The following is a 27446-nucleotide window of genomic DNA, read 5'->3' as shown; positions in this document are numbered from 1 at the left end:
TGGTTTACTTCCCCTATGAGCCATGGGACGGGCAGGCTGTTATCTTGCATTGCTTTTCTATCCACTTTATGTTCCTATCAGTTGAAACTTCATGCCACATTTTTGAATATGCAAACTTCAGTAAGTTGCAGGGTGTTCCCTGTACAATTTTGTGATATATACCATGTGTTTCCTTTTCAGAACATGTCTGAAAATGATATTCAGAAATTTCCCAAACTCAGAGTGCCGTAAGTAAAGCCAAACCATTTTAACGTTAAAAATAATCTTAGCTGGTCTGCAGTGAAAATTCATAGGAAATATCGGGCAAATGATTTGCAAGTGACTAGTCAGAGGCCTGTTTATTGCACCGTACCGAGAGAAAAAGAAGAATGTTCCAAGGACTGTTGTCATGACTGCTCAAGCATAATGATGCAATACAAAATATTGCCTGGGGCACGTTCAAAAGAACTCGTCCATAAATTCTTTGACTTACAGCAGCTACACAAAGGTTAAACTTTTTTGCGAGTATTACCTTTGAAGTATGATTTAACTGTTCACTGCTTAACTGTTGACTTTAACTCAAAGGAAAGAAAATGACAGGTATGTACACAACAGGAGAGGAGTTCAAGCGATTTTCATCATGTGCTTTTCCTTTAGGTAGGCCTTAAAGATAAATCAGTCTGGAACGTTTGATTCAGTGTTAAATATGTATCCTTAGCTCCTGTGGATTAGGCCTTGAAAAAGTTTTGCATTTATCTGAATAGCTTTCATAATTTCATAGAAGTTACTAAGTGAAGAACAATATTCCCATTAAATCAATACTGAGTAACAGAGAAATTAACAACTTCTAAAATTTCATGGTGAAAACCGAAGGATTTTATTTTGCTATGAGTTGTCTGGTACATATTTAAGCTGGAAGTTAGAAGGTTCCTAACCATGAGACACATGGAGCTCTTCATGGTCTTCTAAAGAAAGTAAGGAGAAAAAAAAAGGAACTCAAGTTGTTCCAACATGGCTGTTTCTTTGTTGCTCATTTCCCAGTTCCAGACTCACTCCCTCTATGCGTACCTTGATTTTGCTTCAGGAGATAGCAGAAGAGTCTGCTTCGCCTTTTCTGATGCATCAGAGCTTGTGTAAGATGTTTTGGTGAAGCTAAGAATACTGAAAAATTTTTAAATACGTGTGTGGTCTGTCGCATTCATGCGCTCATGTGTAAGCTGGTGGCTAGACCTGTGGGCAGGAGGATACCTCTGTTTGGATCAGATATGCAAGGACTTGAACTTGAAAGCCTCGGACGTGACACATTTCTTAAGATCATATCTATATTTTCACACAATACATTTCCCGATAATATGGATTGGCAGTGTATATGTGTTAGTAAGGGGGCCCAGATGCTACAAAAAAAGATGCCCAGGTGTCTCAGCATTTTTTAAGTTACTGGCAATTAAAAGCAACCTTTACCTATGGTTACTGAGACTGAGGGCCCAGAGCTACACCAGATTGTCCGTGAAAAACTCATCTTACCAAACTGCAAAACACGTTGCTTGTAATTCTCTGACAATTTGTCCCTCCTTAACAGTCCTTTGGCAAAATTGCCTTGTGTTCTTGTTTGAATTTCTAATTTTGAGAATGTTTGGTTATTTCCTTTCAAATTCGTGAGTCAAAAGTGGTCAGTGGAAGGTCTAATAAACACACGTACAAGAGATATTAATGTCATAGGTGAATAGTTAAAAGGAAATCTAACAATGTGGAGTTGCTTCTATCTCGTCTAATCTATTGATACCTTAAAACGTTTTGAAAATTCAGTTTTCACAGTCCACTTACCTTGTAACACTCTAGAAGAAAGTGAACAGCCTTTTCTAGTCAGATCTTTTGGGTTCCTCAACAAGAAGAGAACTTGAAATCAAGCACTTTAAAAGGAGAGTGAAGCTTGGTGCACAACTGAATAAATAAGGAAATTAATAAATCTGAATGACAGCTCTGGAACTAATGCCCTTGTTCTCAGCTTTCTCCACACTTACAAACAGGGAAACAATTCACTAGAATATTGTGAATATACATGGAAAAAGGTTGGTGTGATGTGGGGTCCTCCATGTAAGGCCACTGTTCAAAACAAGAATTGAGAGCTTTAATAGGGAAGAGAACTGGTTGCCATTTAAAAACAAACAAACAAACAACAGAATAAAATTCATGGGTAGAAGAACCTGCCATTCTTTTTAACATTAGTTTCATTACTCAGAATTTCGTTATTCAGAACCTCCATGCTCTCACCGAAATGGAAAGTGCTTGCTGTTGACTTCTACTAGAACACATTCACTCTTTACTTTTATATCATAACGCAAACCTCACCTAGTAGGAAGAGTTTTTCTAGAAGCTGAAACACACATTAGCATATTGTAGTTATAGCACCTGATACGCAACAGTGCTAAAATCTGAGCATATTCTATAAAAATGTTTAACATAAATAGCAAGTGTCACACCTAGAGCACTGACCAGTGAAATGAATAAAAAGTACCTGTACAAGAGAAATTGTTCTCCAGTAACTTTAGCAGGGTAATGCTGACCTACATGTGCTGAGAACAGAACCCAGCACTTGCAACTATACCACATTTGCAAACCACAGCCTCCATCCATACAGACCTCCTGAGCCGAGTATGTGGTTTTACTAAATATATACATTTGATCAAATCTACTGATCAAGTTTTGAATATAACTGTGTCATTACCTGGGGATGATGCTGTGACTTTTACAAGAATCTTTAAATGTCTGAGTACGTAACAGTTGTCATTACAAAGTATGATAGGCCGTTTCCTGAAACTATTAAAAAACCCCCACAATCTTCTGTTATTATTAACAGAATTATTATTTGGAAAGTTAATCTCCACCTGCCATGTTACAAGTGCACACCTTAATGAATCTTCTTTTGGCTTATTTTTAAATACCAAAAGAAGATTTAAACACTATTTAGAAAACCAAAATACTTCATAAAATCCTTAAAACTCTCCATAAAAAGGGCTGAACTCTTTGTTGAAAACTTTGCTAAAAATTTACATATATATGTGCACCATATAAAAGTAGCTGACACATCCAGGGGGACCTGCAAGTTTTATTCTGGCTACTGTTTTGCAGGCCAAAGGGTTAATGGACAATAAGTCTGCGCCGGATTCACTGCACCTGCATATGGCTAGGCCACACACAGATTGCTGAGGGATCCTAACAAACTCCACAGTCCATCTACCTCAGCAGGGATTCCCATTCTTGTCCGCGGTCACCACCTAACTTACTTTCTTCTTTCAGCCAGAGGTACTGAGGTCTTGTACACGTGGTGATCTTTATTGGCGTGGTTAAGGAAATCTATCCCGCATGTCTGTTGGGGCATGGTTAAGGAAATCTATCCCGCGTGTCTGTTGGGGCATGGTATCTTGTGGAGGATGGAAAATGAAGACTGAATGAAGATCGACTTTGTCACAGAGTATTTGAGAGGGTCAAAACCAAACGTTGTCCTCATCTTGAGTTACGCATAAAGCTGTGCCAAACAGGGCATTAGATGACTGGAAACCCGCATGCCCTCCTTTCCTTGCAACATCTAGGCCTTTAAATAAACCTGCAAATTTGAAACTATTCTTCCATTTGGGGCTTCTCTGATAAATATAAGTAAGTTTTTGCTGTCATTCAGAATACTTACGTTGATAATGCTGTCACTCTTTGGAACACAGACCTCTTGCACCTACATTGCTATTAAAGCAATCTTAGGGAGAAGTTTAGAAAATTAACTTTGCTTAATGCTATTTTTTGATTTAAAATGGAAGGAAGCCTTTCTTTCATTCCCACTTACGTGCACCGTAGAATCAAAGGTCTAGCTCAGGCACAAGGTCCCAAAGCAAAAGGCATTGTACAGCTCCGCTCACCGCTTCACTTTCACCCTTTCCTTTAGACAAGAGGGGGGTGGAAAAAGCCACTCAGTCTTTGCCAGTTCTGTGCTGTAGCTGAACTGCTCTGGGTGGACATAGGGAAGAGGGAGTGGAGAGAGATTCTTGGACTGGTTTGAGGCTCCAGTTCAAAAGGCAGTACTTGGACACATGCTGAGCTTCAGGCACTTCTTCAAGCTAAACAGAAAATGCCACCATGTAGTTTTTCTGCCTGAATAAATACATTTCTATTTGAAGATACAGAGTATCAGCTTTAAATCACTTGGTAAAAATTTACTTTTACGAATATTAACCATCTCGTAAGAATTTAAGCATAGTTGCTATTCTATGAAAAGATACATGTCTGTCTGTTCCAGCGGCCTACATATATCTGCTATGGCACTGATGAACGATCTTTGAAGACCTGATACTGCATGATTACATGTGGTGGAACCCCGTCTGCAGGTTCCAGATCACAAAGGGTTCTTCCTACTTCACTTGTTCACAGATTTTGTGGAACTCTATGGCCCAGGAGACATTTAGCCATTATCCCAAAGTTATCACATCGCCACAGACCTTTAAGGAGCAGCAACATTTCGGCCAAGTAATCTATTGGTAGGAACACCTAACACATACATTTTGTCCCTTTTCCTGCTGAGAAATTAAAATAAATAATTGTGCCATGACCATCAGCTTTAGAGATTGGGTTATCACGAATGTAGCTGTCGTCCTAAGTAAGAGAGAGCATCATGGCTGACCTAACAATTTGTTCAGTTATGAGTAGTTTAGCTCAGTTGCAACCTGTTTTCTTTAAGCACACACTATGCTTAACACCTGGCATTTTTGTAACAATATGAAAAGCTGTTAAAATACACAGCGTTATTGTTTTTGTTGAGCTCATTCATATTACTCTTGTACTTGCTATATCTTAAGAAAGAAACATTTAAGTTAATATTAATATCACTAGGTTAACATACACACCTGAAGCTTCACAAGCAACACGCTGCATCCTGAAAGAGTAAGTGGTACATTGGTGGAACAGGGAAGGGATATGGTATATTTTACACAGAGCAGACATCGAATATCTGTCTTAAGTGCTAAATGAAACTCAGACCTATTTACCTATTTATGATGGTGCAATTAACATTTTGATAATAAATATAAGGAAACAAAAGCCCAATATACAGCTAAGGACACACCGAGTTTTCTTATTGCTCATTATCACTATTGGCAGTCACAGAAGGTCATAAAGGTTTATACTTGTGGATAACAAATGTGGGCCTTCCAAAATAATTTAAAGCGCATTTAACAGAATGTGCCTTGCTTAATGTGGTCAGAATTAATAAACAAGAAAAAGCAAAGATCTCATTCAAAATAACGTCAGGGGTTGGTCAATACCTGAACCATGATCTAAACACTGAAGTTAGTCTTTGCCACTCTTATTGTTTACTATCTTGAGAGAAAAGATTTCCAAGTTTTCAGTAAGTCAAGGTACTAATATAGGCTCTTGATGCCTTTGGCTATCCTTGGTGGCAGCTTGCAGGCAAACCTGAGATTTGAAATTTTCAACCTTGGTCAGAAAGCTTATGGCACATACCACAGCCCTTGTGAAAACTTCCAGTAACAAAAAGTGGATCATTGCACTAAAGTACATAATCGCATCTGCCAGCTCAAACATGGTACGTGTGCCGAGTTCTGGATGGGACACATGCAGAGCCTACAAACATGGCACAGTCCGAAAGTCGTTCTTCTTTCAGGACAGTCGAAGTGCAAACCTAAAAATTAAGAAATCTATGGTGCCTTTCTCTTTTAAAAAGGTATGCCTTGGGCAGAGATGAATGTGTGCACACATGCTCTTTCAGATGAGACGCTACAGGTTGTTGAAAGGTTTAAAACATAACTGATACTCAGTCAGCTTTGAAGCCAACGCAATAGTATTGCATCTGCCCAACAGACTTTTCTCAAAGGCGAAAACAAAGACTTCATCACAAACCATGCTGTTGACAGCGTTCAATACGCAACTACGCAGCTTCCTGGTCCTCGAGGACCTTTGCCTCCATCTTTCCCACCCATCTTAAATCCTTGATCCCAATGCAGGTAGAATGGATTCTACTCACAACAACAGTATCTGCAGTGAAGCGAACAAAAGCCAGTTTTGGAGTACTGCTTTGGGGGTTGGTTGTGCGGTGGTTTTTTTTTTTTTTATTTTCGACTTCCTGCCAGTTTTAAGCTAAGCGTCTGGTGGAGGAGGTAGAAAGAGAAAGAGAAGTCTGAGTAACATTTTCTGCAAGTGCTGTTGCCTTATCCTCTCCTATCATCCACTCCCACAACTCAGAAAGCAGTGTGGTTTTGGTACTTCCTTCCTCACATGGCTACAGACTCAGCTGCTCAGTGCACCGATCCTCTGAAATAATGTTGCTTGTAAAGTGTTAACATTCTAAACTTCGCTTTCTTCTAATAACCTCTCTGAGCCATTGGTTTGAAGTGTTTAAAATAAACTCGAAGTAAAGATTAGACACTCTATTTTAAGCAGCAAATGATCAGTTTTGTGGCAGCAAGATAAGATGAGCAACTTTTTCCTTTCAGTTTTTCCTCAAAAACCAGTTGGTGTAAATCCTCATAGCAGCCAGCCCAGGTTTAGCCCAGAAAGCTTCCAAACCCTCAGGTCTCATTCATACCCATGGAAGTCTGAAGTAAAAGAATTATTAGCTCTAAACCCAGTGATCTTCATTTACTTCTTCAGCCGAAAATAAACACATTATGAAAGATCCTTCCTCTGCCTCCGCTAGAACACAGAATAAGCCACACACAAGTTCCGTAATCCACTTCTCAGCCAAAGCGCTGCTATACGCCGCGCGCTGTTCACCCTGGAACGTTTCCTGGTGTTTCACACGGCATTTATTATTCACACAGCAACTTCCTTATCACCTGCAGAGGAGGAAATTTCTTGTGCAGAGAAGTGTTGCTCGCATGGCAAAGAAGAAGAGCAAGAGGCGTCTTATGTCTATAACTTGGCATTTTTCTTGCTTTATACAATTTGCTTGGGTAACGCAGATTTAGACAGCTGTAATCCTTAAATTATCAACATTTGTGCATGTGCTTATTTCAAAAGGGGCAAGTATGCCAATATTTGCTTCAAATCAGAAAATTGCTAAGTACTGTCTTAAAAAAGAAAAACAACAAAAAAATTCTTCCTCTGCCTTTCTATTTTCATACTTGGATCCTTAAGTACATATCCTTACCTTCAAATTACCCATCTCCATCCTTTTCAGACAGCACGATACTGATCAGAAATTGCTTGTTCTCTGGTACTTGCTGGCAGCCCGATTTGTCCCCACGGCACTTTCCATAATCAAACAGAGCAACCCTACGTCTTGAATTTATCTTTTAATCTGAATTACAGTAAAGTAAGTATTAGGAAAGTAGCAAGGGCAAGAGAAGGGATATTCAAAATAAGAGAAAGTTTTTTTGGCATGGTTCAGGATAAAAAAAAATAGTATGTTTATGTTGGCTTTTTTTTAATATTAGATTGCTTGAAAGCTTGTCTTCCTCAAGTCCCAGGCTGGGAAAACAGTTAGACATGAACGAGATGCACAAATGAGGTCATTTGGAAAAAACTAAGGGATTGTTATTGCTGAGTAGCAGAAAAAGACATGAAAGAAGAAGAAAAACAAAATAGAGTGGTAATTGCCTGGCCATAAAAAAAGATTTTGCAATACTGATACAAAGTTTGATTGACCAGATCTAAGAAAAGAATTCTGCACTAACAAACAATGAAGATTTTACAGAATTTAGAATCTGAAACAGACCTGTTGAGTTCCTGATTCTTTTTCATACTTTTATTTCCACAATTACTGTCTCTGATAGACCTAAGCAATATAAGATAGAAGTAAAATGGGCTATTTTTAACCAGATGTATGTAACCAATTTGCTTTGGTTGTCACAGGACTTTCTCGATGGGACTTTCCTTAAAAAGAAATATTGAGAATTAAGAACCAGACCGTGACTCATCATAAGCTTTCTTTGAGGCAAAAACTTGATTTGAAACAAAATAATCATAGAGGCAAACTTCATTACTGGCAGAGCAGAATTCTATTGCTCTCAGTGGACTTAATTCTGTTAATCTCGGTAATGGCTGTGCTGTCACCTCAGCGTTGTTCTCAGGGGTCAGGCAATATAAAAACTCTCAGTCCCAGACGCCTGTTCTGGCTACGGATGCCAGCAATATTAGCAGCATAAATGCATGCTCCTGACCGAAATTTTACTCAAGATTGCATTTCATTGGCTGTTATTCACCCTGCTGCTGTACACAAACTCTGCCTGAGCGATGACAAACATCCACTTGGAAAAATCTCTCTCGACATAAAGCTACAGTCTTCATATGTTCCATGAATATTTCTGCCCTGCCCTGCCACTCTGTTACAACATGGAACTAAATCAACCTTTTCACCTTCTTTACTGGCGGAATTCTGGATTCGGTATATCTTGGTTGCAGAGGGAGGCAGACAAAAAGAATGGAGAGTAGACACGGGGTACATTTAATCCCTGCTTTTGCAACCATAAGCTTGGTAGAAGCCATTTCCTGAAGCATTATCTGCTTTTTCCATGCAAAATAATACAAACGCAATTGCCGTTATTTAAAGCAGTGTTCTAACGCGTGATGTCTACCACGCCCAAATAAGGCTTGCTGGGTTTAATGTTTATTTTTAAAGTTGGTCCAACAATATGGGGTTTTGTCTATGGAAAAAAACTCTAGTTTTCAATTGGACATGCTATAGTGCAACTTTGCATTAAGATGATAAATTCAATATTCTTAGCACATAGTAAATAATAATTCTGAATTACCAGATTTAATTTAGTAAATATTGAGGGAAAGCACCTAAGAAAATGACTGAGAAGTTTCAAGGAGTTTTTTTAAACTATTTTTGTGTTTCTTTTAAATAGAATCGTAAGTAAATTAAGTCAAGAAATAAACAGAAATGAAGGGAGGCTATCTTTCTTCCCAAAATGGTAAGTAAAACAATTCTGCTTTCTTTTTCAAAGCTTTCAGATGTATCTTTTCTGGACTGTTTTCCAGTTGATCAATAATACCTGGTTCAGAGGGACAGCCTGGAAATTATATAAAGTAAAACCCTGGTTTGTTAATGTCATCTGTTAAGAACAGCAAAGCCTGAGCCCATGAACACTCTAGATACTTCTGCCATGTTTGGAACCAAGGAACGTATAAATTTCATACCATTTTCCACCTGAGTAAACTAATCTTTAGGAATGCTATAAAGCCTAGGCACGTATTATTGCATTAATAAATCATTATTACTGTAATTCACAGACCTATGCATCGTTACACTTTTTAATACTTTATGACTTATCATTGAATATAATATTCTTGCAACAGAAAAAGAGCAAAAATTGGAAGAACATTGCACGAGAAAAGAACCATTTATATTCATATACAATGAAAATCTAAGTCTAGTCTACATAACATGGGTTTACATCATCTACTAACACGATTTTACACCTTTGCATTAACTAGAGCTCAAAACTAGAATTGAAAACCACAAAAATATTTATCAACCCTACAAATGTTTATGAACTTGACTTTCGGCACCTTGAATGGAATTAGTAAAGAAAGTTTCTATTTTCAGGACTGGGGCCCATGGTAAATTTATTTACTGAGTTCCCTTGTTTCTAAACACTTGACCTGACTGACTTGCATTTTTTTTAAGACAGTTTAGCTTACATTAGGATCCTGTATGTGAAATATGAAATAGTGTGTTTTTGGCATTTGGGGCAGAGTTAAACTCATCTATATAAACTTCATTCTACTGTTAAAGCTAACTATTACCTTTATTCGCAATAGCTTTTAGTATGCTTCAAACATTTAAGAATTGCAAATGGAAGGAATTTATTTTTTTGTATCTATCATCTTTATTGTAGGGCCCAAACACAAAAAAGTCCTGAAAATCCAGGTAAGTGTGTGCTGGCAGATAGTCTCTAACAACAGAAAGGGTTTAAAAATATTAAAATACTAAGTTAATCCTTGCAGGGCAGAGTAAATGGGGCGGGGGGGCAGAACCCAAAACAACAGACGGACACTTCTGCAAGTTACCATGTTCCCCCAGTACTACTGAAATTTAAAAACGTTTTGATATGAAAGACAAAATAGAATTAAACAAAGAGATAACAAGTCTGTGCTCATTCTGGAAGCATTCTACTTCAAATTTTATTTAAAACTGGAAGTGTAGGACAAACTTGAAGTGACAGCACATATATCATCTCATATGAGGATAGCTATACTCTTAGTTTTGAATCAGAATGTTATTTGTAGTACCTTTCATGCCTGCCTGCCTGCCTTTGAAAGACCTACTTTGTTCCTGTGACATAGTATTGTGGTTCAGAACCGATCTGGGATTTGTTGTGTCCTTTGGGTCAAATTACATCTTGATAGTTTAAAGCTGTACGTGCTAAGAAGCCTGTGGTTATAGAATCATAGAATCGTTTGTCATGCTTCTTTGTGCAGGATATGGTCAAGAAGACGGTGGCTGGTCTTCATTTGTGAGTATCAGGATTAACAAAACCTACTGATTGAATGGATTACCTCTTCTGTAAGGTCTATCATTTCTTGCGTTATCTACTTTGGGCAGCACGGATGGAGTGAGCAACGGCAGGGGTGTTAGGATGAGGAGAAAGAGAAGCAGGAGCGTGAATGATTGGAGTAGCTGCATACAAATTTCCTCACTGAGAAAAGGGTCTCCCCCAGTAATGCAAGGCAGAGCTTCAGAATGGCAGTCCTGTGCCACTGGCTCAGGTAGAAGCTCACAGCCTACGACCAGGTCTCCACAGAAGCTTAGCTGAATTTTATATACCGATCTCAAGCTCTTAAAAGAAGTGGCTAGTGAAGGGAAGGTTGCTGTGTTATTCAATGGCAAATTCTTGCCATTTTATTCTCTAGAGTTGATTTGTTGAAGAATCTAACTTTTTGAAGCCAACTAGACTGCAAAAGTTCTTTTTGCCTTTCGGCATAGAAAATGCGTTGGTAAATGCCATTAGATGAAGCACACACAACTCAGCTAGCTAAATGAATAAGCTGACGGATGCACAGTCCGGGTTTAGGTACATCTCTTACATTGACCAGTGCCAATGGTTTTTTGCAAAAAACGGAGAGGGATTTTTAAAAACCACTTGCTACTAAGTTTGCAGGATATTTGCTGCTATTTTAGGAGCACAAAAGGTAAAAGTAGCCACCTATAGAGCACCTGGGCTCTATGTCAGTACAGAGCTAGTCTGGAAATTTCAGCCAAGATATCAATGACAAATCGAGTATTCTGTTTCTTGTAAGCCCTGGCAGATTGCACAGAAGATGTATGCAATGACCACTACCATGTTTTCAGCATGATCTTACTAGGTCCTGCACGTTGTATGAAGCTGTTCTGGTTCTGGTCAGCGGAGGGCACCAAGACCCATATCAAAGACCTCATTTTTTTCTGAAGCATTTTTAAAAAGTTGCATTGTCGGCTGTAGAGTACACGCTATTAAGAATGGATATCAACAGGCATCAACTGCTGCTCCGGTGTGTTTCTAGAAAGCACTGAATTGTTTGCTGGTGCCTTGGCTGTTACCTAAAACAAAGGCACTATGCATTTCCATAAGCTATCACCTTATCGTGACCTTCCACTGCAGTTAGCTATAAAATGATACTTGTTTCCTTTCTTAAGCTGTTGAGTGCTGTATGCGTTAATAGAATGCTGCCTCCATTCCCCATTTTATTTCAACAGATATAATTTTTTTCACTCAAACTGGTTGTAAAAACTTCATATCCTCCAGAGTGAAAAATACCACAGTGAAAGGCCACAAGGAAATTGCTCTGCAGTGTTTAGTATCCTGTAACAGCATCCGTCTTTTTTGTACATTTGCCAGGATGAAGATGATGACTATGAAAGCCCCGACGATGACCAGGAAAAGGAAGAGGAGGCTGACTATGAATCACCAACAGAAGAACCTGAGGAAGCAGAACATGATAGCGATGGCTATGAACCACCTCCATCCAATAATGATGAAGCACACCACAATGTCATATTTCCTGCCAAGTCACTTGCAAACAACACAGATTATATAGGTAATTACTAAAAATTAAGTGTTATTAATAATTTGTAAATGATATTTTCACATATTATCAGCCACATTTTAGGCAGCTGGTAATGCAATACAGAAGGTTTTTCCTTGAAGTCAACACTGTAGTTCATGAACAAGATTTAGTGACACAGACTTACTGCATGTAAGTGGCTTTGTGACTTTCAAAGCTAGACAAGCTCTGTTGGATTAAAGACTAGTTTCATGTGATGTGTGCATTATTTGAACTTTGGTTTGAATCTGCATGAAATTAAACACATAGGCACGCTGTATTAGCTTTAGTAGTGCAATCCTGAACAGAGCGAGTTGTCACAACAGTCGCAAAAAACTCTAGTGAAATCTGGGAAAAGAAAGAGATCAGCTTTCTCTGCTTGTCATTTTTTTATGTCTGACTCTTCAGCAGCCTGCAGTTGTGGAGTCAAATACAGGAGTACAAACCCGCCATTTAGGCTGGCTGGTGTTTCACACAGTCACTGTACTGCAGTACAAATAGCGTGGGCCCACGGACTAGCAGATGGAGTCACCTCACCACTAAAGAGACAGATGAGCCTGTAACTCCCAAAACAACATTGATCATACAGCAACTGTCCATTATACACTAAAACAATGTCTTTATGATATATTAACTTATAGAATCATAGAATCATTAAGGTTGGAAAAGACCTTTAAGATCATCGAGTCCAACCGTTAACCTATCACTGCCAAGTCCATCACTATACTGTGTCCTCGAGCACCACGTCTATCCGTCCTTTAAATACCTCCAGGGATGGAGACTCAACCACTGCCCTGGGCAGCCTGTGCCAGTGCTTGACCACCCTTTCGGTGAAGAAGTTTCTCCTTAAGTATGCAGGTTATTGCAAGGCTCTTTTTCATAAACATCTAATGAGAATAAAATAACCAAACTGTTTGTGTAGTTGTTTAGTTTTGGTTTTTCATTTTCTTTAGACAGACCACCAACAAGCAGATCATCGCATCAGCCTCCAGTACCACCCCAGCGCCCTGGCCCATCCCCAGTACCAGCCTCATTTGGGGGAAGAGGTGCTTCTGTATGTTTCTTTCTTAATATTTCACCTATTTCCTTTGCTAGTACCTTCTCCGAAGTCCAAGTATAATGCCATTTTTATTCAGAGAGTGTATGTAGAGGAAGAATTTCGGCCATCAAAATAGATCTGAGCTCTGTTACATGGTGGTCATTTTTCATGGAACAATTAAATTTCATGGGACAAATATATTAAATTATTTCACATTATTTGGCTGTTTCTTGCACTGGTAATTTGTACCCACCTGTGAATGCCTCTCCTACACAAATTACAGATTTTTAATAGATCCCTCTTTGTTTCTTTAGTGATATTTGTAAAAAGAAGAAAAGGCTAGGTCTTTCCAAGCTATACTGCTAGCAAATGTGCAATTGAATTAAGACCACATAAAAGTATAAGGTACTGTATAATAAGAACGCTGATGACCCAGATTTTTTTCCTTTTTCTTGTCCTGTGAACACTTGAAAACTGAAAACTATTGTGCTGTTTACAGCTGGCACTACAGGTTCACTGTATGCCAGAACAGATGTACATTAGACCTACTCATGTACACAAATAAAGGTAATTTTAGGATGTGATAGAAGGACTTTTGGTCTGACCTAGTGTCATAGTTCATATATATAAACCACACAGGACTCTTAGGTGTTATGAGTTCTCACGACTGCTGACCTAAATTGCTGTTCTTTTTTTTTTTTTTTTTTTTTGAATAAGAACGAACAGTGGAAGGCATTTGTCTGGAGAAATCTAGGTTTAGATGCAAACGCTTTTTGCAGCTGCTGACAACAAAACGCTGTGTGACCCCAGCTCTCCCAGTAACAAAGAACAGTCCTCTCTCCCCCTGCCTCAGTCAGCAACAGTCAGTAACACAGACTTAATACATATTTCTCAACTTCAAATTTACATCCACTAAGCTCAATACCAGTTTTCAAAACTAACTCCTGCTGCATTGAAGGGGCAAAGATACAACAGCATTGTTGAAGCTCCTGTTTCTTTCCTTTGACAATATTCATGCCCTCCCCAAAGATAACATCCACTAGAGCATTCCTTGTGAGACGAAACAGATGGAGGCAATTCTCTATCTAACAAAACCCCATGTATGTAGGTCATTCTTCAGGAGTGTTAATGGCTCCTATCCTTCCTGCGTTGGGCAGAGACCCACTTCTTGTGCTGTACCAGAGACAAAGATTGGCCGATGTGGTGGGGTGGGGTTAATATACTAAAATTAAAACAGAAAGGTAAAGGCACACTTTAACCACATGTGAAATATTTGTTTTAGCTGCCCGCTTCTTTTCCTCCTCCACCAAGCAACAATGACTTGAGTAGAGACAGAAATATCAAGCCTTTGAAACGTAAGTCCAGCTGGTTTTCTCTTTGTAAAGTTTCTCCCGTGGGCTATATAGCACTTCACTTTTGCCTACGTCTCCTCAGTTCCACTCTCTTCTACTATTTATACAGAAGCCTCACTTGTCATTCTAAGAAGTAACACCAGTTCATGGCTATGCAAAATAAAGACATATTGACCTATACTAGCAAGTTATCTTACACAGCTTTTGTGTTTAGCCCCAGCTCCTTCTATAGACAGAAGCACAAAACCCCCACTGGATCGCCTTGCTCCGCCATTTGAAAGAGAAAGCCTAGTATCAGGTCAGTATTTGCTTATCTTAATATCAATGAGGTTTCTTTAATTATTCAAAATTATCAGTTTGAATATCATTCATGCAAAAGAACAAGGCTCAGCCAAACATACTGTAATCCAATCACATACAAGGTGATCTGTTTATGAATAAATAATGTGAGCAGTACTTAAAAAGTGAAAGGAATTGTGTCTAGAAAGTAGCAACCCTGGCTCAGGACTAGTTGAACAGAAAGACACTATGAGATCCCTGTGCAGTAAAGGTATGATGTAATACTTAAGTGAATGAACAAGGAAATATTTAGTAGGTTAAAAGAGGAAATAACTTTTGCATATGAAGCTAATGAAACTCTGCGTACACTACTATATGTAATTTGGCACCCAGACTTAAAAGAATGCTGAGAACAGAAAAAAATATGAAAACATATAGCATTTGTTTCAGACCTGAAAACCGTATCTGACAAAGAATCTAAAGAGGCTACTCTATGATGATTTTTACTTATTATCTAAACACTTTCATCTGTTATACAATGGCATAAAAGTATCCAGTAATTTGAAGTGGAACCATAGAAAATATGATTGTAAAACATGCCACTCTGAAAAATTTAAATTTTTCCTTTAATAAGAGATATTGCAGTTTTGCCATCTCTTGCAAAGCCAAACTATTTTTCTGGCTTACATCTCAGGAGGCTGAGTGCCTCAATCTGCAAAATTTACTTTCCATGATATGCATAACTTGTTTGTTTCATAGAAAGTGTAATGAATTACCGTAACTTTCATTTTTTCTAAATGTAAGCTTTTACTATTTTCAGGGAGGAAGCCAGGCTTTCCTGAAAAGGTAAGGTCCTTTTTGTTTGGTGCTTATTGATGTTTTTCACTTATTTTGATACACTTATGCATTCTCTTAACTATTCCTTGTTGTTTTACAGCCTCTGACTTCACAACTAAGGTAAGGTTTTGCCTCTGGAAATGAGACTCTCGATGCCAGTATTACCCAGTTATTTCTTAGTAAGCAGCTTTTTGCCTTTATTTCATCATCTTGCTCCTGCTTTAGATCTCTGGGGGAACAGCTAGCAATGATGCCAAAACCTCCTGTCCCACCAAGTGACAGATACGAAAGAGGCAATCCATCTCCTCTAAGGAAGCCAACCCCTGTAAAGTAAGTGTTCATTTAGTTGAAATTTAACAAAGGATAAAGTAAATTTAACAAAAACACAGATAAGCAACACAGGATAGTATAATTTACTGCTACTGCATGACAGCAGTGTCTGCGGATATCAAAGTTTTGCTTTATCGATATGCATGGATGTGCTGTAAGCTACAGAAAAGCGTGAATGCAGAAAAACCCTCTCTCTCCAGTCGTGTCTGAAACAGCCATTACATAGGGCACGACTCACTTCCAAGTTGCACAAAGAAATATATGATCCATGTTTTTTCCACCAAAGCAAGTTCTTGCTCTAGGGAACATTCTCTGATGAGTTCTGTTGCGGGTTTTTTTTAGGATGTTAGAAAACAGAAAGCTTTACTTTCCTACCATTGATTTGCTAGCCTGCAAAGCTCCTTCTTAATAGCAAACAGCATTCTCCAGCACAACTAGATCATTCTCTAGCATTTTCTAGATAACTTGTGCGCTGAACGCTGCGGCTGATCTTAAAACAAAATAAGAAAGTAATTGAGATCTGCTAAGCAGCCAGGATAATTCATCAGAGAAACAAAGACTGTAAGGCTTCTCACGTGCTCCAGCAATGTTGTTAAGTACTATAAATGAGTTCAAGACTTGAAGTCTAATGTTTCATCATTGTAAAAACTTGTTTTAAGCTCTAATCTTATAATCAATTCATCAGACATTTTCCTTGTTGATAGACTCACGATGGGTTAAGGACTAGCATAACATCTTAGATGATGGATGAAAATTAGAATCTTAGATATTTTTATGAGGAAAAAAAATGTTTCTGCATTCATTGAGTCTGTAAAAATTACTATAAGTTCATGTCTTAGCTGAAAATATGGCCTAATGCACACAAACTGAATGAGTAATATTCTACCTATGATTCATGTTTTGTTTTCTCTGTTTCACTTCAGGCAGGGTTGGACACCACAGAAAAAAAATGAAGTAAGTATAGTCTCAAAGCAAATATTTAAAGGTATAGGGACTACAATAAATTCTGGAAAAGGTAAACTCGTTTATTTTATCATCAGTTATAACGAATACTCATGGATCTTTCATAGCACATGGTTTCTTTTTAAACAGTTCTTATATGTCGAGCTTGGGTTATTCCCTGAGTATTTTATCTCCGATAACAGGAAGAATAAGGCCAGAATTTTTTTATGACATGGGAGAAGTGATTCCGCTTACACTAGGTTTTGGGGGTTTTTTTCAGCTTAAGCTGACTTAAGGATTTCACTTTCAGATAACTCTGAGAGCCTCCACTTACTGAAGGAATGAGGAAAGTTTACATCTGCTGAGACTTTCTGACTGCTTTGGGTCAAGATCCATTATGGGACATCTACCTAACAGCTTGTTTGTAAATAATAGCTGCACCTTAACGCAAGAACTTTAAAAATTATTGGTGTTGCATGAAGACAGAAACCCCAGCATTTTAGATGAAAGTGACAGTATAGATATTAGAGTCCTCATATACTCAAAATTCACCAACTTCCAGATTTTTGTTTTGTAAAATATTCCTAAGAACTGTGCTATAATATGTTGCTAATGTTTATTTTCTTTTGGCTCCCCAGGAAGAAGACGACTGTAAGTATTTTTACAGTGATTTTTAAAACTTAAAGTCTTTCTTTGTCTTAGCCCTAAAAAAAAAATGATCGCAGAGTTGTTTCTTTAGAGTCATTTCAAAAAGTCAGGTGGTCTCTTGGCAGGCTGTAGAATGCTTATAAAGTACCTCATGCAGATTTATATATCACAGCCGCAAAACACAGGAAATCAATAGCTAATAGCTTCCTTCAGTCAGCCAGTTCCAAGGCAGCAGGATTTCTTATTTTGAAAGACATTACATTTTAGAGATTTGTGATCTGCACGCAGCATCAAACAGCTAGGCATGTAAACCTGATATCCTCCCAGTTTTCCACAAAACATTCAGTCAAACCCTGCTGGTGCTAGCCTTCTGTGTAATGTTATTTACTCTAACGAAGAGAAGCAGAACTTGTTTCATGCAATAATAGTATTTATAAATTACTTCAGAATCCTGGTTCCTAAAATTAAGTTGGTAAATGATGCCATAACAGAAGCAGAACATTTGGCCAAGTCTCTACAAATTATCACTGCCTCTAAGGCTCCATAAAGAATAGGGCTATTTAAGCGGTGCAGAGCACAGTCAATCTGTTCACCTCTTACCAATAGTTGAGGTCTGAGGACACCGCAGAAAGAAAATGTTTTATTTTATGCTGTTGTTTATGATGATATGGGAGAAATCTCACAAAGAAATGAAGTGCAAAAAGGTAACTTCAAATCCACTGTTTAGAAGCAACGTAACAGAGAGCACATGGTTACGTACCAGCTTCAGCTCTACTGCAGTTAAGGTATCTGAATTGTGGCTTATCCAAAATAGAAGTTAGACTATGTAAATGTTGCTCAAGCCTGTTGCAGTTTATTTTTAATTTTAATACTGAATTTTAAGTTCTCAGTTGGCCATATGAGTTTACAATCTGTAACTAGCACATCAAGGACTTTCTATAGAACAGTTTACTCCATCATGTTTATCTAATTAAACAGCAGTAATGTGACAGCATTTCTTCATTCTACCTCATTTAAGAATGTCTCACATAAGTTTTAAGTTTCCTTCTCTTCCTCTCCACAGCTGCACCCCAAAGACCAGTGCCGCAGTTATCTTTGCCCCCGTACAGCTCCAATACATTCCCATCCAAATCTGTCAAGCCTCCACCTAAGCCAGGATCCAACAGTATGCCTGCTGCAGAAAGGTTTGTTTCACCCGTTATTGCATCATTCTTTTTGAATCTCAGACTCTTCGCAATTTAGCAAATAATAATAAGTACGTGGCTACAGGGTTCTCAGGTGAACACAAGGTAACTACTTGAAGTAGTCCGTTATTCTTCAGGCTATACCCTTGCCTCCACTAATTTGTTAATTTGTGTTGCTCCTACTATCAAGGAGAATCCTTCACATAATTGAAGCTCTATATTCAGTGAAGCAGACAGTGTACATCAGGCAACCAAGAAAAAAATGCAAACCTCTCAGTTTTATGTCAAAGAAGTATTTTCGAGCCTACATGGTACAGTGTTTCCATTCTTGAGATATCTCTTCCATAGCCTGCAGAATCCGCAAGAATGACGAGCCCTTTTGGGAAGGGATCATCTTCTCCCACAAAACCGTGCAGGATGTAGGTCAAAGAGGTCCTTCTTTAAAAGGATTGTGCACACTCTAGGATCCTAAGCGCTAGAGCTGCAACTACTAATTGGTTCAAAACTAAAAAACCCCACAACCGTAGTTGTCTACAGTTGAATCTGAAAGAATTTCACCACCCTTTTACCAAATTTTACTCTAATGGTTAATAATTCCTATTTCAAATTGTGAACCTTGCTTCAACTATGATTTTTCCTAGCTTCAACTTCCAAATATTAGATTGTTACGTCTTCATTTGCTAGATGGAAGAGCCCTTAATTAAACTTGATTTCTGATGTAGTGTGCAACAGACTTAGCCTTTGATGAGTTGGAGCGGGCTCCTTGAGTCTAAGTCTGAAGTACATTTTCTAATATCTGTATTTTTTTAATGGCTCTTTGATGAATTCCTCCCATTTACCATCATCCTCTGGAACTGCTGACAGCCCAGTAGAACAAATATTGCAGTAGCAATAGCAAGGTCATATGCAAATATGAGCTATTTCTATGATGAACACTTCTGCTTATATTCAAACGGCATTGCCAAATTTTGCTATAGCAGAGGCCCCCATTTGGCTGATTCTCTCCCATGAATCACAAGTCATGATAGGGTGTTTTTGTTCTGCAAACATAATTAACATATCAATCCCAGAGCTTTTTGTATAGTTCATTTAAGCAGAAGAGAAATATGAACTGTAAAGGAAAAGCGTGCAGGCAGTTTGTTCCCAATTAGGTGAAGAAATTAAAAAAAAAAAAAATTAAGACTGGGACTCTCTATTTTGAGAAGTTTTGGATTAGGTTCTGGGATTAGGTCATAAAAGTAAATTGTAGATTTTCTAACAAAAAGCATAAAACTGAACACAGGAGGGAAAGCATAGGCACATGGAAGGGTGATGGTGCTGTGGGTATGAGCTCTGTGCCACTGTCGGCTCATAGCTCACAGAATCACAGAACGGTTGAGGTTGGCAGGGCCCTCTGGACATCATCTGGTCCAGCCCCCCTGCTCAAGCAGGGTCACCTAGAGCAGGCTGCCCAGCACCATGTCCAAACGGCTTTTGAATATCTCCAAGAACAGAGACTCCACAACACTTCTCGGCAACCTGCTCCAGTGCTCAGTTGCCCTCACAGTAAAAAAGTATTTCCTGATGTTCAGAGGGAACCTCCTGTGTTTCAGTTTGTGCCCACTGCCTCTGCTCCTGTCACTGGGCACCACTGAAAACAGCCAGGCTCTCCCTTCAGGTATTTATTCATAAGATCCCTCCTAAGCCTTCTCTTTCCCAGGCTAAACAGTCCCAGCTCCCTCAGCCTTTCCTCATACGTGAGATGCTCCAGGCCCTTATCGTGTTAGTGGCCCTTCACTGGACTCTTTCCAGTAGCTCCACATCCATAGTTCCAACATTAATGATGAGAAACCGCATTTTCATCAACAATGTTATAGAAGCCACAAGAAACGTGGCTCTAGAAGCGGAACCCCACAGACAGAAACATCTGACAAGCTGTTGCCTGTGCTTCCTGCTTCAGGGGAATAAAGCCGTCATTCCCTGTGAACACTCAACAAGCTGAAGCAGTTTTCTGCATTGATCCTGATACTGAAGTCTTGGTGGTCCATTACTGATTCCCTCTACCTTATTCCCAGATACTGAGCTTCAAGTAAACTTAATAGCGGATCTACTTACACAAAAAAAAGGAAAGAAAAACAAAAAGAAGAAAGAGAAGACTATCCTCCTCCTGCATAGCTCTCAAGGGGATCTCACATTCAGTAAAACAGGCACAAAGTTCAGATCAGTTTGTCAGAGCACAGAAACGTTGTATAGCAATGTTGTATTTATACCGACTACTTTTTTTTTCTTTTTTAAACAGTGCTAGAAACCTGTCTTCAAGCGGCTCGCTACCACCACGCTTACATCTGGGTTTGTATCCTGCATTCCTGCATTTTTTGTACAAAAAAATGACTGAAGATTGAAAGGTGGTTTCAGTGCAGTTAATGCAATCTTTTTTTTTTTTCTATGGATGTTTCTGGTTGGACTGTGAACAGAAAACTATCAAGTTCCTGAAAGGCATCTTGTGTAACTTGGTCTGAATCTAAGATGGTTTTTTCCCGTGAAATTTGGGCTTACTGCCTAGTTAAACCATTGTCAAAACGTGACATAAACATCTTTTTCAATATAGCTAACACTACTGAGAGCTGAGCAACACTACCTGCAAGTCATTGTGGTATACTAATACTCTCAAAAAAGGGAGAAAACACTTTCCATGTGAAATATGCTGCATATTTATCTTGTAATAACAAGTAAAAAATAAAGGAAGCTTAGAAATCAATTGCTTTGCAAATAATTTTTCACATATGGTAACAGCTGCCAATGATGTCTTACAGTGACATTTTTTAGTTTCCGCATGCTAAGAAGGCAAGGAATGCAAAGAGACAACGTTATTTCTAACTGTCTCTAAAGAAACTGGAGATGCTCTCACCTGAGTAATCGTGGTACAGAGGCTAAAAAGATGTAGCCTCTATTTCAAGTTCATCTGATTTTAAGGAAACCTGAACTGCAAGAGTTCAGTTCAAGTCCCTGTGCACCGAGGATGAATTTATGTAAAGAACCTGGTTCTCATACAGCAGCCTAAACCTGGTTTCAAATCAATTCAAAATGTCTCAGTATCAAAGTGCTATAAAGTCCTCACATCTCATTAAATCAAGATCGTACACCCTGTATGCACTCCACAGATGAAATTATTTTTCTGAGTTTAACATTTTTTCTGCTTTTATACCTTTGAAGGAAACAACAGCAGGTCTCCTTCAAGAGGCATAGCTGACATACGGCCTCCATTGCCAGTTCCTAGCAGACAGACTGTTCACCAAACAAACGTGGAAGAAGATGAGGTACAAAACATTACAACTATTAACCATAACTGCTAAACACAGCAAATCTTCTGATTTCGAGAGAGAATGTTTTTCAATGTTGTTTTTCGAGTTAGTAGTCACTGTCAGGATGTTAGTATCTGCTTTCAGTTTCCTTTTCTGTGTCAAGCTTTAGTGCCTTATTTCGTCTTTACCAAGAAAAACAATAGCAAAAATCCAGTAGAACAAAATAAGAAAAACACTTGTTTGCTGGACTACTTGTTTTGCACAATTGCCTTCAAGTAGCATTATATATTCAGTTCTCCTTCCACAAAACCTTGGTGAGTAAAGAATTCATACCCTTTAAGTGCATTTTTGTTTCACATTTCTTTAAGTATGACAAGTTCAGAGCAAACCACCCCTGGTGATAACGCTGCTGGACAACCACGCATGGTATGCTCACAGGAAGTCTGCATTATTGTCTCAGATGATAGTTAAAAAAAGAAAAAGTAAAATAAAATTATTTTTAAAAAACCCAGAGAAGCTAAGGCAAAGGATGCTAGTGTCCCAGGCAGACAAAGGAGAAAATGTCACTGAAAATCTATCTTTTACTGAAAATATTTGGAAATACCTGTTTTCTTAGCTTACTTGCAGGCATATCAAAGCTAGGTCTGTAATATTTTCACATTTATCAAAGTGAGCAAATAATTTTAAAATCACTTAGTGCCACTTACCGTACAGTAATATATACTAGCATGATCCCTGAAGCTCATACCTTCAGAGATTCTGCACATAAACCCAAATATCCTTCACATTCAAATTTCTCTCTACTTATTTGTATGCTGTTAACATCACAAGCTAATTCACTGACAGCTGACTTTCTCCTTTATCCTCTCTCACAAAAAACACAGGACTCACTAAATGATGAATGGTACGTTGCTTACGTTAGCCGGCCAGAAGCAGAAGCAGCTCTTCGAAAAATAAACAAGGTACTCTTTAAATCGTTGGTGATTCTCACCATCTCCTAGGTAGATCTCCTTGCAGTCATACGGGAAGAGTGAAGGTAAATAACGCGGTAAGGTTACAGCCCCAATATAGATACTTAGAGCGAGGGATTCACCTCGAATATCTTTACCCACATAAAAGTTACACATCTGGCCTAAACCAGCCGTGAAGGCTGTTGTTTTCCATAGTCCCAGAGAACAAATTATGTGTCTCCAGAAAGCAGTTTCACCTCGCCTCTCTTAGGAGGAGTAACGTGTTCTCTGGAAATAGTTCTCTGTCACCAGTGAGGAATTTGTTGCAAATTCCAAGTTTCAGATAGCTTGAATTAGATGAGATGAATCCCACCCTTTTCTAGGCCATATTTACCAGCAAAATGAAGTACAGATTCAAACCGATGAAACCCAGGCTTAGCTGTGCACGTGGAGATGAACCAATGTGTCCCATCCTGCGGGAAATCTGTTTGCTCTATGATTCTTCACAGCACATGCAATGAGCTGAAGATGACGTGTACAGTGTTTCAATGGCTTGTACTAAGGTCCAGCTTATGAGGTCACATTCAATGCCTTTAAGAAAGGGTGTTTGAATGGAAGACTTGGTAAAACAGATCGGAAATGAAGAAAAGCACAGAGAGCGAGAGAATATCACTGCCTTTACCAAAATTACACAGACACTATCATTATTTCAGGCTGTCTGTAAAGAGATCACATAGGAACCGTGATTGGCGCTTACCAGAAATGAACCTGCCTTCTGGTTAAAGCGATGTGAGGTTTGGTCTTTGATATTTTACTTCCTCCTTTAATGAAGTCTCTTCCTCATAGAACACCATTCCTCTCTTCCCTAAAAATCTGCATTTGTATCAGACAGGGAAGTTTTAAGTAGCAAATTGAAAGGGAAAACATTTGAGAAATGTCCTACACTCTTTAATAGCGCAGTTTCTGTTACCAGGATGAAAGAGATGTCAGAAAGAAGAAACACTTAAAAGCATGAGTGCTCTAGTTAAGGTTGTTATGCTGATCAAACCCAGAAGTGACATTTATTTGTCATCTTTCATTTTTTCATCTTCCAGGATGGAACATTCTTGGTAAGAGACAGCTCAAGAAAAACTGTTACTCATCCATATGTACTGATGGTGTTGTACAGAGACAAAGTATACAACATCCAGATTCGTTACCAGGAGCAAAACCACATGTATTTGTTAGGAACTGGCTTAAAAGGAAAAGAGGTACTATGTATTTTTCACACTACTTCCCTTCATCTTAAGGTATCTCCTGTCTCATTCCTAAGTGTCAGGCTACTGAACCTGGCAGCTGTTCTGCTCCAGTGGAATTCCGCTTACTGTCTTAGAGTTATTCCTGATAGAATATGTTACTGCCGGAAGTAAAATCCGATTCTCCTGTTTGCACTCAGGGAATGAAGGGATAGCCTTAGAACACAACTATTAGAAATCCATATGCCTGCTTAGGGAATGTTTGTTTACCGCTAAGATACCAGATAAGGGAAATGTACAGCTGAGAGCAAATCCATATCTGCCAACTTTACTGCTTTCCTCCCAGTCTGTTGGTTTCCTTACATCCAGCAGTACCGCGTTGGATTTACTGGCACCAGACCGACCCGTCCGCACGGGTACTGCAGTTCTGATCGAGTTAGAGCTCTCTGAATTTATCAGCCAACTTTTTGAACTTTCAAGTGCAATCATCATGTCAAGCAGAATGACAACGTCATATATTCAACAGGCCAAGACTGCGTAAATTAATTACACAACACTGCAGTAGGTCGTATGCACATTAGATTATCAGTTATTGAGCTACAGGTCATGGCAATCATGAAAACAGCTGATCTGATAGTATTTACTGGACCTTATAAGACTGCTAAATATTTAGAGTTAAAAAAAAACCCTTTGGGTTTTACTAATTACTAATAATTCTGACAATTTTTTTATAGCCTTCTCTTTTTTTCCATCCCACAGGATTTTTCTTCCGTAGCAGATATCATTGATTACTTCCAAAGAACGCCTCTTCTTCTGATTGATGGAAAAGACAGAGGTTCAAGAAACCAGTGCATGTTAAAATATGCTGCAGGACGTATTTAAATGAGACCTTAATGAAGATCACATATAGCATTGAAGCCTACTGAAGATTGTAAACTTCAGGATATTTCCTTTTTCAGCAAACTAAAATCATGAAGTCATTAAAAATCCTTTCAATTTTAAGGAAAAAGGACAATGTTATTTTTCCGTTGTGCCTTAAATGCAGTACTCTCTAAATCTGATTTTCCTACAATGTGTTTATTACTGTCCACTAATCATACAGTACATGAGAATTTTTTTTCTTCCAACAAATGTGTACCTTCTTGAAATGATTTCCACGCCAAATTAAAGGACCCATGAAATAAATACCAGCACAGGTCTCTGCTTTCATAGGAGAGAAAAAAAAAAACAAACCCAAACCAAACTAAGCTATTTTTCAGATCAGAACTGCAGCAGCAATTATGTGATTTAAAGCGATACAGAGTAGACCCAAACCTTGTCAAAGTTGAGGAGTAGGTGAAAGACAATAAAAGCCCATTTTTTCCCACAATACCCTTCCCAATAAATCTAACTGTGGCCACTTCAATGAACAGACCGGGACTCTGACCTGCATCCTAAGGACACCTAGGTTTCAGCGACACCAAAAGAACTCCCAACCCTGGATATGCAGCTGCCTGTCAAGATCTGTGTCTGTGTTATTCAGCTATGAAACTGTCTTTGTTCACAGTTTTCTAGAAAAATAAAATACCTACAGGTATCGTGTTCTCTCTGCCATACCACTGATGATTCACTGATGGCATGTCTTAGCCCACAAACTGGAATTATGTCTCATCTCCCAGGATCCTCTAACCTCACTCAGAAACAAGCTTTGCTCCCTTAACGCAGACCTCTCTTTAGCTGTGTCTTTCTGACTCTAAATTAAGCAACTGCTTTTTCATAGGAGACATATCAACAAGATCATCATCATGTGATTCTTAATTGGCAGAACACACCCTTAGAAAGCAGACAGACACAATCGGGCTAAACTTAGTTCCTCCTATACAACTGCTTTCTTTTTTTACTCTGTTTTTTTAAGAAAAAAAAGAGTAACATTCTTGGTTCTAAAATAGAAGTTGCAACTGAGGACCACTGAACCATACTATATCAAGAGCTTTTCCCTCTCCTTTGTTAAGTGGGATTTATCCAACTCTTTGCCTTGGTTTTCTGGTAATGTTTGTTTTCTGACAAGACCTTGGTTTGGTAATTATGTTAGACTTTGTCATATTTTTTCTCCTTTAAAGACAGTTGTGTCTCTGTCACTTGAAACATTTGAACCAAAATTCAAGGCAGAAAAATACCTTCCAGGTAATCTGTATAGCTTCTCAGATAAGATAATCAGGTTTCATAAACAGTTTTACTTTAAAAATATATGTTTTGTAAATGTTATCTTCCTTTCGAATATATTTAGCTGGGAGCTGGAATTCAAAGTTAGTGAATTTAATTTCCATGCAACTATGAGTCAAAAAAAAAAGGATTAAAAATAAAAATTCAAAAATTCTTCAGCTGACAAAACCTGTTTCTAGCCCAATAGTGTTTGAAAGCTCACTACTAATCTTGTGAAAGAAAAGTCAGTTATAAGGTACGTTTTTCAAAAAGTGTTAACATTAAGAACAACATCCGCCATATTACCACTGATCATGGGAGCCGGAGGTTGTAATTCTATTCCATTGCACTGCCTTGAAAAGTCTGACAACCCAGAAATACCTCCTACGGAATTGTGTTTTATTTGTTTTAAATCATCTCACTAGTGAAAGGGAAATAAAATGTAAACCAGCGTAACAAATTATAACACTGCATATTTTTTTCAGCAGAGTAAATCTCAATTTGATTACTCAGAGAAATACGTTTTGTTTATCAACAAAAACACACCTCAACATTCAAACATGCCCACAAGTAAAGTATGATTGAATATTAATTGTAATGAACTACAGGAAAATACTGGCTACTCAAATTTTGGGCCAAGGAGATTTCAGTATAGAGTCTTTAGACCACTAACTCTTCCTTTCTCTTGTAGCTAGGTGCATTAGGAAGTCACTACGGAAACTAGAATAAAAGTACTTTCGGTGCTCCAGAAGTAATCTGCTCTTTGGCCCGCTTTCTCAGCAAAATTTTTAGAATGAGGAAGGCAGATCAAATGACAAGTTGCAGTTCCTCCTTTACTACTGTTTCTTATCCCATTTTCCGGAGCACAACTGAGATAAGAGAGCAATGACTTGACTTGAAGTAATTTAAAATCTTTTGTTACTGTTCCAATATGTCTTTGTTTAAAGGGAGACAACCACACGGGAGAAACTTCATGCCCAGTTTCCTGACCTTTCTAGTTAATGATATCGGTCTTTCCGGCCCTAGTGGGCTTACTCTGGGTTAAAAAAAGCCTCTCAAAATCAATAACCTACTTATAGCATTTTTCCACTCCACCTTTTCAGTTTAAAATAAAAACAGCCTAACTGCAGGAAATCGTACTAGCATTTTGCAGTTCAAACTGAAGCAGTATTAGTAGAA

General features: G+C 38.4%; 1 protein-coding gene across 1 annotated transcript in view; it reads left to right on the top strand.

Moving 5' to 3' along the window:
• Positions 1-26335, top strand: part of LCP2 (lymphocyte cytosolic protein 2) — a 32743-nt gene extending 6408 nt beyond the window's left edge. Inside the window, exons 3-21 of the mRNA XM_082324150.1 lie at positions 181-227; positions 8832-8897; positions 9825-9856; positions 10408-10442; positions 11805-12003; positions 12963-13063; positions 14331-14403; positions 14615-14698; positions 15500-15525; positions 15617-15636; positions 15742-15846; positions 16770-16800; positions 17427-17439; positions 18500-18620; positions 20899-20948; positions 21813-21916; positions 22786-22863; positions 23946-24101; positions 24846-26335. Of these exons, the coding sequence (XP_082180276.1) occupies positions 181-227; positions 8832-8897; positions 9825-9856; positions 10408-10442; positions 11805-12003; positions 12963-13063; positions 14331-14403; positions 14615-14698; positions 15500-15525; positions 15617-15636; positions 15742-15846; positions 16770-16800; positions 17427-17439; positions 18500-18620; positions 20899-20948; positions 21813-21916; positions 22786-22863; positions 23946-24101; positions 24846-24968 (1464 nt within the window). The 3' untranslated portion in view covers positions 24969-26335. The remainder of the gene's footprint in view (positions 1-180; positions 228-8831; positions 8898-9824; positions 9857-10407; positions 10443-11804; positions 12004-12962; positions 13064-14330; positions 14404-14614; positions 14699-15499; positions 15526-15616; positions 15637-15741; positions 15847-16769; positions 16801-17426; positions 17440-18499; positions 18621-20898; positions 20949-21812; positions 21917-22785; positions 22864-23945; positions 24102-24845) is intronic.
• The last annotated feature ends 1111 nt before the right edge of the window (positions 26336-27446 follow it).

Source organism: Platalea leucorodia, assembly GCF_965183815.1.
Source record: "Platalea leucorodia genome assembly, chromosome: 11".
Classification (NCBI taxonomy): domain Eukaryota; kingdom Metazoa; phylum Chordata; class Aves; order Pelecaniformes; family Threskiornithidae; genus Platalea; species Platalea leucorodia.
Note: the sequence above shows the minus strand (reverse complement) of the source record. Positions and strands in the feature narration are given on the sequence as shown.